This window comes from Podarcis bocagei (assembly GCF_964188305.1).
Source record: "Podarcis bocagei genome assembly, chromosome: 4".
In the NCBI taxonomy this organism is placed as follows: domain Eukaryota; kingdom Metazoa; phylum Chordata; class Lepidosauria; order Squamata; family Lacertidae; genus Podarcis; species Podarcis bocagei.
Genome location: NC_138128.1, coordinates 40,830,497 through 40,843,594, shown reverse-complemented (window position 1 = coordinate 40,843,594; position 13,098 = coordinate 40,830,497). Strand labels below are relative to the sequence as shown.

Sequence of the window (13,098 nt, the reverse complement as noted above, 5' to 3'; positions counted from 1 at the left end):
CCTAAAAAGTCAAACCATGTATTTTTGTGGCTTTAAAAATGTTCTCAGATATAAAGGAGGGGAAAGTATAGCCTCCAGAGTGTCATAAAATTGCAGTAGCCTCAATCTCATCTATTTGAATTTATGGATTAATGTTTCATATCTGACTTACCAGTGCTTTTTTCCTAGAAAAATAGGTGCCAGTACTCACCATGAAGTTGATAACACTAAGTGTCACACTTTTTAACAAAAAGAAAAGAGGTGCCGATACTGTGGACCCTTGAGTATCCCCTGAAAAAAACACTTCCACTCACCTTTCATAATGTCTAAAAATAAGGCAGTCCTGAAACCAAATAGCGATTTCTGCTATTCTGTGTTGCTTCTTGTATTGGGTCATTTATTGGACACCTGTAGCAGTGGTGTAGGATTGGTTGTCAATGCCCGGGGTGGGTGTGCCGGGCAGGCGCCAGCCCTTGCCACTGCTGCAATCCCACCCCCACTAGAGCAAAGCGGGGCCCTGCTGAGTTGCCTGACCTCCTGTGCAGGGGGAGATTGAATGGCCGACACTGCCCTTGGTGGGCGGAGAGGAGCGCCAGACTGGGCTGCACTGGGGTTGCTTGCATGGTTCATGCCCCCACATAAATTGTGCGCCCAGGGCCATGGCCCCCCAGCACCGCCTACACTATGCCCCTGATCTGGGGCATTATTTTTCTACCCTGGGATGGGAGGGGGGATGTGGGGATGACTGCATGCAAAATCTCTTCCTAGGTTTTTTTGCATCATATTCTTAGTTGTTCTTAATAATCTTTAAAGCAGGGATCCTCAAACCAGATCAAGAAACAAATAGTCTGAGCTCCTTAACATGTGATTAAAGCAAAACAAATGTGCAGCTGTTGTGCATGGAAAAGCTGTGCTTGTGGGGCTGATTTGTGGGGAAGAGCTCCATGTACAGTAGGAATGAATACTCGGAGCTTCTTTGATTAAATGAATGGGGCCCCTCCTGTTTGTACGGAGCTGAAGTTGACTATCACTTGTGCTCTCAAATGTTTGGTGCCCCTTGTAGCATCACCCCTGAGCACCAAAGGCAACTTCAGAGTCAGATATCCCTTACTTTACTGACTTCCAGTCTGGAAGCACTTCCGGTCCAAAGCACCTCTAGGAGTAGAACATTTGGGATATTTAGGTTGAAGAGATACAGTGTTTGTCCTTCTATCTCAGTATCTTTATTATGGGAATGCTCACCTAGTTATTTCCTGGGAAGCTTAACAGCTAATGAAAGCACTAGTGCTTTTTTCCCTTTTAAAATACAATATTATCTAGATGTGAGCATTTTGCATGCTAGCAAAGTTCAGCAGGGCATCAGACTACAAAGGGACTAACTGGTTGATTGAGGCTTGACAAAAGGTAGCTATAGCAGTCAGAATAACAATGCTTGTTTCTTATCAGATACATGGGAAGTTCCTTTTGAGGAGATTTCTGAACTTCAGTGGTTGGGCAGTGGAGCGCAGGGAGCTGTTTTCTTAGGGAAATTCAGAGCAGAGGAGGTGGCCATCAAGAAAGTGAGAGAACAGAGTGAAACAGATATCAAGCACTTGAGGAAGTTGAAGCATCCCAACATCATTGCTTTCAAGTAGGTCATACTTTGATTATCTTGACTCTACAATAATGTTGTTTTTTTGGACTCATATGCTATATGTCTTCATGTCCTGCTAAACTGTGTTGTGGGTGGCACTGTGGTCTAAACCACTGAGCCTCTTGGGCTTGCCAATTGAAAGGTTGGAGGTTTGAATCTGTGCAACGGGGTGAGCTGCCCCAGCTTTTGCCAACCTAGCAGTTCAAAAGCATACCAGTGCAAGTAGATAAATAGGTACCGCCGTGGTGGGAAGGTAAATGGCCTTTCTGTGTGCTCTGGCACTCATTGCAGTGTCCCGTTGTGCCAGAAGCAGTTTAGTCATGCTGGCCACATGACCTAGAAAGCTGCTGTGGACAGACACTGGCTCCCTTGACCTGAAAAATGAGATGAGCACTGCACCCCATAGTCGCCTTTAACTTAACAGTCAGTGGTCCTTTACCTTAAACTGTGTTCAGGTTACAATGGTCTCCTTCTGTCCTCTAAACAGTAGTTCTAGCTGGAAAGTCTCAACTTCAAGATTATTTCTTTAGCCATGCCTGCTGATGGTAAAACAGAATCCTTATATTAATTGACTATCCTCAGATTATCAGATATTGGTGAGTGAACAAGCTGGCAAGTGTCACTTAATAGTTGCTTCCTTTTGTAGTTTCCAAACAAACCAGGATATTAAACCAGCTTTAAACTAAGGCTTCATATCCTTGCTTGTTTGGGAGCCATTAGCCATAGTTTCCCAGTATATAAATGGAAACTGTAGTAAACTGAAACTTCCTGGCTTGCTTCCAGTTCATATGAAGGGAGGAACAAAGTTGCTGTTTATGGATGCATGGTACAGTGGTAACTCTGGTTGCAGACGGGATCTGTTCTGGAGGTCCGTCCAGATCCCTAGGTTTTCGCAACCAGAGAGACCGCTTCTGCGCATGTACGTGTGGCAAAAACCCAGAAATATACTTCTGGTTTTGCCGGTTACATATCCCAAAGTTTACGTAACTGGAGGGATACATAAGCGGAGGTATGACTGTAGTTGGATAACATGCTTTGTATTCTGTGGAAGCCTGAGTTCTTCCCAATCCATTAGTGCAGCAATTTTTAAAATTTTATTTCCCACTCCTTTCTTTGTGAAAACTTTATTGTTATGTGTGGAAAGAGTTTTAATGTGAGTTAATTCAGCAGCATTTCATCCTTATTCTGCCCCAAGACCCTGAATAATAATCAACACTACCTCATGAAATTCAATTTTAGAATGAAATAGAATGTTTAGAATGAAATAGCTCTGGGAAGACATTTCATTATTCCACTTACTATTCTGGTACATATATGACCAATTAATTGGTGGATAAAGTGAAAATAATGTGAATTTATTTGAAGGCTAGAATATGAATATGAATAAATTAAAAGAAAGAGTGATTTGGTCTCAAGGTGAGAAGTACTTTTACTGTCCAAGAGAATTAGCAATGGACAGCACTTTTCATTTTGTTTCACTTGCATGTTCTCATTATTATAAATGTTGTTGTTGTTTTTAATCTATAGTTCTTTTTTATGCCAGGGGCGTTTGTACTCAGGCACCGTGCTACTGTATAATAATGGAGTACTGTGCTCATGGACAGCTGTATGAAGTGTTGCGAGCAGGTAGGAAGGTCACACCTCGCCTGCTTGTGGACTGGTCAACAGGGATTGCTAGTGGAATGAACTATTTACATCTTCATAAAATCATCCACAGAGACCTCAAGTCGCCCAAGTGAGTTGTTAGCATGTGGGGAGTGTAAGACAGAAAATGAGATTTGACCTAAATTGTGGTTGTGAGTTGGAATTACATTCAAACTTTATTCCCCATTTTTCCCTTTTTTTTCTTTTCAGTGTATTAGTTACTCACAATGATACAGTAAAAATTTCAGATTTTGGTACTTCTAAAGAACTCAGCGATAAGAGTACAAAAATGTCCTTTGCAGGGACTGTAGCTTGGATGGCGCCAGAGGTGATTCGCAATGAACCTGTCTCTGAAAAGGTGGATATTTGGTGAGTAATGCATTAATAAGTACTTGTCAGTTTCAGTGTTTCCAGCAGAACTTCTGAGACAAACTATGTTCTCATGACTTAGCATCACTAGCAGCTTTGCTTTAGAAGATCTGAGCCTTAACCCCCTTGTTATATACAGTTTTACTGATTTTTATCTCTCTCATTTTCTATCAGGTCATTTGGAGTAGTATTGTGGGAGCTTCTCACTGGAGAGATTCCATATAAGGATGTCGACTCCTCAGCCATCATCTGGGGGGTAGGCAGTAATAGCTTGCACCTTCCTGTGCCCTCCACTTGTCCAGATGGATTCAAGATCCTTATGAAGCAAACATGGTAAGGGTTGTTCTGTCCACACTGAGCCCAGCTGGTATTGTGCACACTCCTCTTCCACCCCCAGTACAAAACGCCACAGCATGCCCACAAAATGAGAGTGAAGGATGAGATCTCTGTCTGCACTGACTAGTAAGATACTGGCATTAACACTGTGATACTACAGTCTGTTCTTTTGTAAAGCACAGTTTGGAATAATACATTGGCTTGGGGGGAAACAACTTCTTCAAGTGTATGAACTGATACGAATGCATTATGGTTGCCGCAGACAGTAAGGTAATAAGTAGAAGCCATGCCTGCAAAGGAAGAATGGGGACACACTTCGAATACGCTCCTAATACTTCCTTTGTGACCATAATTCAGCACTTTTTTGAATTTGGTGCCCTTTTCTTTTTCCACCATAATTGTGCCAGTAGCTGGAAAGGAAGGGATGAGAAAGGAGAATAAGCGAAGATGCTTCTGAAATGGATGCGTGGAAAATAACAAAGTGAGAGGATATAGTGTTCATATCTAGCTAATAATCTTTCTACATTAGTGTTACATTGAGGGTTTGGTTTGCCTTGCCAGATATGGGAGGGGGAATAAGGAAACTGACATTTATGTATTCCTGATTGCTGCCTCCTTTGTTTTTCTTTAGGGGGTGGTGGTATTCTAATAGGCAGTGAGAAAGGCCTATTTCAAATGAAACCATCAGTTAAAATATTCCAAATAGTTTTTTAATTACGTTTGCATGGTCTCTTCTGTCTGTTTTTCTTTAATTTGTCAGGCAAAGCAAGCCCCGGAATCGGCCCTCTTTTCGACAGACGCTTATGCACCTTGACATTGCATCTGCTGATGTGTTGGGTACCCCTCAAGAGACTTATTTCAAGTCTCAGGTAAATCTCTTTTTTTTCTAGCACCAGATTGTATCGTTGGCTTGCCATGTGTTCTTTAATAAGACTTGTATGGTAGGAATAGGAAGAGAAAAGCACAGGCATTCATTTATGAATCTCTTCCCATAATGCACCCCAAAGCAATTTACAATATAATAACATAATTGTAAATAAAAAGCAGTAAATAAAAAACAACAGCACATACATAAAATTAATTCCATTCCAAGCTAGATACCAGCTGGGATGAAGATTTTAAAAGGCTTGTTGAAAGAGCAATATATTTGGCAGGCATCTAGAAGATAATATAGAAGAATCCTGTGTGATATACAGTAAGACAGAGTTCCAAATGGTAGGCGCACAAAAGGCCTGATTCCAACATTGTGCAGAATGGACTGCCTGATAAGATGGTGTCTGCAGGGTGCAGATTTTGTTCCAGTGAAATATTAAAGCATCTTTCTGAAGTGATCAAGATGTCTACTGTATTTTAGTGCAAATCCATAGGAATTGTGGTGTGAAATCTAAAGCCAAATAAATAGTTGTTATTATATTTTCTTGAGTATTGCATACTCTCCATGTCGTCTTGGGCCTGAAAAGCAGTTGGCTACGGATTTGAGAAGAAATTGAGCTGTTCATAGGTTTGAAATGGCAATCAGTTTTATAGGCTAGGAGAGATTTGCAACACACATCTGTACTTAATGTTAGAATTTCAGCTAAAAAGATGAGTCCCTGGTCAAGCCTGGTGATCAGATAGCTTTGCGGCCTCCTACCACAAAAGTACTGTTGGAATAAAGAAGCGTGGGTTTCTGGTTTAATATGTTAAAGTACTGCAACCCTTTATTGTGCAGTTGTCACTGCCATGAGTTATGCTGTGTCTCCATCTAAATTGCTTTGGCAGGCTGAATGGAGAGAAGAAGTAAAGAAGCACTTTGAGAAGATTAAAAGTGAAGGAACTTGCATACACCGGTTAGATGAAGAACTTATTCGTCGCAGAAGAGAAGAGCTCAGGTCTGTTGACTTTCCATGCGTGAGAAGAGCTTTGCTAATTCAGAATCAATTAACTATCCTGTTTCTACCAAGAGACTGCCAGATATTTCTGGGAAGAATGCAAACAGGACATTCAGACTGCTTCTGACCCTGGATGTTCTGTTTAGCTATCATAGCTAATAGCTGCCAATAGTTTTATCTGTCAGTAATTTGTCTAATTTCTTTTTAAGGAGATAAGCATCCTGTTGCAGGAAATTCCTTATGTTAACTATGCACTGCATAAAGAGATAACTTTTGTTTGTTTGTCCTGAATTTACTGCCAATCTCTTATCCTGGGTGACCCTGAATTATGGGAGAAGGATCTTAACAGAGTTCTCTTTAGTGAGTGCTTCATTCATATCTAAACTCTGATTTTGGTTTTATTACATTCAGATACTTTCAACATTTGCTCATCTTGGAAGTGGTAGATGAGATGTTTAATTGAGAATAATTCTGCATAAGTACATCTATTAAGCTTCCCTTTTGCCTGTACAAATTGTCCCTTACAGGAAAAGCCACTCACCTGTAGCTCTCCTTTCTTTTTCGTAGGCATGCCTTGGACATTCGTGAACATTATGAGAGAAAACTGGAGAGAGCCAATAATTTGTACATGGAGCTCAGTGCCATCATGTTACAGCTGGAGGTTCGAGAAAAGGAGCTCATCAAGTACGCTCATCCACATAGATGTACCTTGTAGCCATGCAGATGACATAATTAGAAGCAGGGATTCATAGGTTTTCCGATTGTTCTAGATTAAAACAACAACCCCATAATGATCTGTTTCGAGATCTGGATGACAAACAAGCGTAATTTGCTTCAGTGGCAGGAAATTGTGTTCTCTTTGTGCTTCCCTTACATAGTGCAAGAGAACAATCGCCATTCCTTAGTATTAACTTTTTCCATGGATCTGCTCCAGACACTTCTTTTTCTAATCAAGATTGTTGTGGGGAAAGCTGCTTATTTTAGAACACAACACTTCTATTGCACATCCATGTTTTTTAATCTTGATATGAAACACAACCAACACTTATGGTCACATCAGTTGTTGCCTAGATCAGCATATTCCAACCTCTTCAGATGCAGACCCACTTTTAACCTAAACATACCAATATTGTTTACCATATATTTATTTGGTGGTAGTGCTGCTGCTGTTATTGCTCCCTTTAGATCAGGCTCTACCTAGTATTGGGTCCCATCTCCCCAGTTTAAGACAGTGGCCTAGAGAATAACTAGGTCCCCCCCCCCAAAAAAAAATGCTGACATGAGCACTCGCGTGGACAACAGATTGTAATATTTATTTATTATTCTTTTGACTTGGGGAAATTGCAAATATACTAAAAAAATCATTTTATAATGAAAAGATTACAAATTTCATTTTTAATCCATGTGCAGGCGGGAGCAAGCTGTGGAAAAGAAATATCCTGGGACTTACAAGCGTCACCCAGTCCGACCAATAATCCATGCCAATGCAATGGAAAAATTGATGAAGAGGAGAGGAGTCTCGCACAAGCCTGGAGGCCAGACTAAACGGTGAGACAAATAACAAAAACATGTTCAAAGGCTTTTCATAATTATGTGCCTATATCTGCAAAATGAGGAAGCCACATCTGCTAGGGTCAGCATCCATTATTGCACAAAATGACTGATTACTCAAGTGGCACTGACAAATCTTCTGGTGTGTAGCATCCTTGAATTAGACATTAATCTATAAGTTGGGACATGTGTGTCCTTGATTATGATCACCAATAACATGGAAGTTTTAGTAATGTAGAGCAGGTGCAATTTAAGAGCGGAATGTTGGACCAAACAGTTTTATCAGTGGTCATTTAGGAATCTCAGAGTACCCAATGCGGCTTTTATATCAGAGAATGATTAGCAAAATGGTCATCTGATATTTGGCCTGGATTAAATGTACTAAGGAGTTATCTAGACAGCTTTAATTCTGGAGATTGGTTGCGGCATTTCAGCATTTTTGCTCCTTGCCGTTTAGAATGAGGAGTTCTTCAGTATGTACTGATCTGTTGATAGTGGGTAGTGTGAAACCACCACAGATCTGAGAAGTAAATGCCTACAAAACACAGCTGGGCTTTTGTAGCCAAGCATTTTTTTAAACCAGTGCTTTAGCATAATGCTACAGCTAATTCACGTTGCTACAAAACCTGTTGTTGCAAACTGGTAGTCATAGGATTTATTCTATATTCACCTGAATTATTAAGCAAGCAACATGGGGTGGGAATGCAGGTCTAATTTTATTTTTTTAAGGCAAAAAGTCAAGAGGCCCACTGGATGTATGTATGCCTTTGGTTCACCTCAATGCTTCCGCCAATTCCGAATTTTATTTTTAGTTTACCCTATGTGACCTATAACAAAACCTGTGTTACTTCAATGTCATCTATCAATAGGCATGTTGACAAAAAATGAAGGAAATAATGTGAAAAGGAAATAATGTGAAAATCTTCATAGATTTTGCATATGTTCATTCTAATAGAGAGCATGCTGGTTTTTGTATCCTTTCTCAGGCCTGACTTGCTGAAGACGGATGGCATATCCAGCACTGAAGTGGCTCCTAGTGGCTCTCCCCTTTCAGGAAGTCCAAAGATGTCAACCCTCAGTAACAAAGGACGTTACCGTAGCAAACCACGCCACCGGCGAGGAAATAGCAAAGGCAGCTACAATGATTTCACAGGGATCTTGAAAAATCAGTCAGCTCAAGATGACTTGGCCCATCCATCTCACCATCATCAGCACCACCCCCATCATCATGGGCATCACCCCCGAATGAACATCCATGGGCAGGACATAGCCAACTGTGCTAACAACCTTCGATATTTTGGCCCTGCTGCAGCCCTACGCAGTCCTCTTAGTAATCACGCCCAAAGGAGGATGTCTGGTTCTAGTCCTGACCTTATCTCTGCTGCTATGGAAGCTGATTCACGGAGAAATCTGGAGGAGAATGAGAATGGGGAGGGCGAGGCTAATCATTGGGAATGTTGTAAAGGAGATACATACAACCTTTGCCCACAGTGCAGGATGGGGACAAATACTGCAAATCAAGGACAGTCACTTGAGCCAGGGCTGGAGAAGTCTGAAGCACCACTGCATGCAAATAAGCAATTTCCTGGAAATAATGAGGAAGGTGAATTCAGCAGCCACAGATCAGTGTCTTCTCTTGGCTCATCGCATCCTGCAAGTACTCCAGGACTGCCGGGTAAAACACGACCCATCCCAAAGGTAAGATCCCTCCAACCATCCTGGAAGCAATGGACAGATTTACATTTTGCTGTTTTCTCATGCACCCTAAATTTCTTAGTTCTTTCTGTAGAATACTATCTTTGGAGACTTCCGTTCATGAAAGTTGCTCAGGTGGTTGTATGCTTGTAAATAAGTGGCAAATAACATTGCCTTTAATCTTCTACTAGAGTGGAGATGACTCTTCAGAAGAAGAAGAAGGGGAAGTAGATAGTGAAGTGGAATTCCCACGGAGACAGAGGTAGGACACTGACCTGCTCTATTTTTATCGTAATTGCTAAACAAAGGTTTGGTTTAACAAAAGGATGGGGAGTTAAAATTTTGGTGGGATGAGGAAGGGTTAATGGTTGGGTAATGTTCATGAGCTATGACAAAGGCAGGAGAGCAGAATTCTGGGGGGTGGAGATAATCTCCATTTTTTTCCCCTCCTGCCTTGGCAAATCTGTCAGTTAAGTGGTTTTTCTTCCCATTTTCTTTTCTATTCTGTCCTTCTGTGTTTGCTTGTGTGTGCTTATTGTGATCTGATTGTTTTTGTCATGAACATTACCCCCCAATGAACACTTCCTTATCCACCAAATCTACATGTCAGGTAAGACCAATCGTCCTTTTCATTGTAACATGATGAGAACTTAAGAGGGGTGACTGTAACATTATTTGTTATCCAGGTTCTTTGAACAGGGAAACAACCAGAAAAAAATAGCATAAAAACTCTCTATCCATGTCACATTTATACTGAAAATGTCTAGATCTGATCATGATAATCATGAGATGCTGCTTCTAATGTGTTTCCCCCACAGTTTTTTCTGGTATGCAAAAGCACAAGAGACTTATCTACAAAAATCTGGAAAAATTGCTAGCACAATTAGTCATGATTCTTTCCTACATAAAAGGCATACGCTACTTGCTTTTGGAAAGTAGGCAGGCTCTATGATCTATGATTAAAAATTATTTTTTTTGTATATTTGTTTTTGACATTTGTAGTCTGCATTTAAGTTTAAAGAAATCCCCAAATGAGGTAGCAAAGAATAAAAACACTCCAAACAGTTGGGGGGAGGGAGACTTTAAAAGCCTATGAAAATTAAAAGGTTTTTGCCTGGTGCTAAAACAACATTAAAGTAAGAAAGAAAAGAATAAAAACAACAATATCTAAAAACAATACCTCCCTGAATGGTTAAAAAATAAGTAAAACAGCTAAAAATATAAAACTGCAGAATAAAATCATTCAGTAGTAAAACGTCTTCCATATTAAAACCAAATTGCTTCATTTCAAAAGTCAGACCTGAGCCAGATTGCAATGGATCTAGATAATCAGTATCATCTCAGGCTGTTTGGAGTTGAACAGCCACTACTCCCTCAAACATCTTGTCCAAATAGTTATTTTCTGGACTGTGCCAGGATGTGTTCTGGGAAGAGGAGGGAGAATTCCTTAATTAATTGGTTAAATGTAGATATGGTTAAGTACGGTTGAGATAAATTTCCATTCATCCTTGATATTCCTTGAATTCCTTCGCTGGTGATCAGGCTCTATAATTATGTGCTCTGCAAAGTACTTCCTTTTGTCAGTCCTAAATCTTCCAACATTCAGCTTCACTGGATTACTGAAGTTCCAGTGTTATGAACGAGGGGAGAAAACATCATCCACTTTCTATGTGCCATGTATAATTTTATATACTTCTATCATGTCCTTTCTTGCTGACCTTTTCTCCAAACTGAAAGGTTCCCTAATGTAACTTTTCCTCCAAGGGGAGTTGCTCCATTCTTCTAGTCATTTTGGCTACCATTTTCTGAACCCCTTCTAGCTGTACCATTCCTGGTGAGATGACCAGAACTGTATACAGTATTCCAAATAAGTCACACCAAACATCTGTATGATAACATTGTGATATTGTGTCAGTTTTATTATCAATCCCTAGGGATCCCTACCATTTTTCACAGCTGTTACACATGGGGTGACCTCTTCATCAAGCTGCCCCCTACAACCCCAAGGTCCCATTTTTGGTCAAGTCACCAACTGTTCAGACCCTATGAGAATATATTTAAAATTTGGGTGGGGGGGAATTGCCCCAATTCTAGCTTACATTGAATTGCATTTGCCATTTTATTGCCAATTCTCTGAGTTTGGAGAGATACCTTTGGAGCATTTCACGATCCCTTTTTGTTTTAACCTCTCTGAGCAATTTGGTATTATCAGCAAACTTTGCTACTTTACTCCTCACTCTTAATTCTAGATCTTTTATGAATAAGTTAAAAAGCACAGATTCCAATATCGATTCTTGGGGGACTCCACCATTTTTATCCCTCCATTGGGAGAACTCTCTGCTTCCTGTTACTTAACCAGTTCTGATACACAAGAGAACCTCTCCTCTTATCCCATGACTTCAAAGCTTACTCAATAATTTTTGGTGAGGTATTTGTCAAAAGCTTTTTGAAAGTCCAGGTATGCTATATCTCAACTGGACCTCTCTATCTATATGCTGCTTGACACGCTCATAGAACTTTAATAGATTAATGAGACAGGACTTACCCTTAGTAGAAGGCATGCCGGTTCTGCTTCAGCAAGACTTGTTCTTTTCCATTCTTGGTAATTTTATATTTAACACTGTTTTCCACCAGTTTCCCCAGAAAATTGGCCTTCCCCATTGGTTCGCTCTTTAAAAATTGGTGTTACATTGGCCACTCTCCAGTTTTCTGGCATGGAGGCTGATCTTAGGAACAAGTTACATATTTCCATTTGAAGTGATTTCACATTTGACTTCTTCAAAAACTCTCAGATGGATGCCGTTCGATAGTTTTTATTTTGGTGGTTCCAGAATAGTCATAAACCAGCACTGTCTGCTCACTCCTGTACATTGATTCTTTCTATTGTAGAGTCTAACTGGATTTACCTGTAACTGAACCTGATACCATTTCTTCCAGGAAAACTCATAGAGAGCAGAAAAACTTTAGTGAGTGGTGTAGATGCTTTGCTCTTGGTTGCCCACAGCTTCTCCTCTTTGAATTGCCCCTTGAGTTTTTACCCAGGGGGTAGGGGAGAAAAGGCTGTTATATACCACCACTATCATTTCTTCTTTGAACCAAAGTGAGAGTTCCTACCCTGTTGCAATCAAAGTGGTGTGGTCATTCCACCTACCTGTATGTGTCCTGGGTTTTTGCACTTCAAGGCAAAGGGCTCTTCATCTTGGGTTTGAATGGCCAGGATTTTTTGGCTGTTTTTTTCTAGTGTGATGACCAACATTGCTTACCTGTCTCTTAGCATTCTTGATAATTTTCACAGGGTTTCTTTTGATTGCTGAGTCAAGTCTTGGCAAAGGGACAAACTAGAGGTGATGCTGAATATATTTGTGCCACCAAGAATATGTATTTATTTATCTCTCTCTCTCCCAGAAAGACTAGTGTGTGGGGGGATCTGTCTGTGGAATCACAACATTCTACATTTCTTCATTGGTTGCCACTGGCAGTGGATGGGTGGGGGAGAGAAAAATGTTATGATATTAAGACATAGTTAAGTTTTACGAAATGTTATGGTGGTGGTGAGGTGTTAAAGGCAGATCGGCTTGTTTGGCCCCAAAACTGCACACCCTTATTTTCCTGTAAAATATATCAGCTCATATAAGTACTTTTGGGGAGAAGTAGAATTCACTTAGTAAGATGCTTCAGATCTCCATCTTCATTTTGACTATTAGTTTTAGCTACATCTCTGCTAAAGTGATTTTTGCTTTGCATTAATGAAACTGTCATCACCTTGCAGTGCTCTTTAGGGAATCCTCTCCCATGTTGCCTCCTGTTAGTTTGAATAAATTATTGGTAGTCCCCTCCCCTCCCCATAGTTCCCTAAAACAATATTTTCAGATCTTATTGCATAAGAAAATGCTGAATTTGTAACCTGTTTTTCAGTGCCAAAGGCAATATAAGACTTAAAATGACAACAAAATAGGGCTAAATTACATATATTAACCTATTTACCAGGAGAACCAGTAGGCTAAAATAAGACTCAGCATG

The 13,098-nt window shown here is 40.3% G+C and overlaps 1 protein-coding gene across 7 annotated transcripts in view; it reads left to right on the top strand.

The window, feature by feature from the left end:
• The window catches only part of MAP3K13 (mitogen-activated protein kinase kinase kinase 13), an 85,463-nt gene that overhangs the window by 63,270 nt on the left and 9,095 nt on the right, over window positions 1-13,098 (top strand). For all 7 annotated transcript variants that reach the window (XM_081192578.1, XM_081192575.1, XM_081192574.1 and 4 more), the window contains 10 exons: window positions 1,426-1,609; window positions 3,156-3,347; window positions 3,467-3,625; window positions 3,800-3,958; window positions 4,722-4,830; window positions 5,723-5,832; window positions 6,400-6,516; window positions 7,243-7,380; window positions 8,370-9,081; window positions 9,270-9,340. In XM_081192578.1, the coding sequence (XP_081048704.1) occupies window positions 1,426-1,609; window positions 3,156-3,347; window positions 3,467-3,625; window positions 3,800-3,958; window positions 4,722-4,830; window positions 5,723-5,832; window positions 6,400-6,516; window positions 7,243-7,380; window positions 8,370-9,081; window positions 9,270-9,340 (1,951 nt within the window). The remainder of the gene's footprint in view (window positions 1-1,425; window positions 1,610-3,155; window positions 3,348-3,466; window positions 3,626-3,799; window positions 3,959-4,721; window positions 4,831-5,722; window positions 5,833-6,399; window positions 6,517-7,242; window positions 7,381-8,369; window positions 9,082-9,269; window positions 9,341-13,098) is intronic.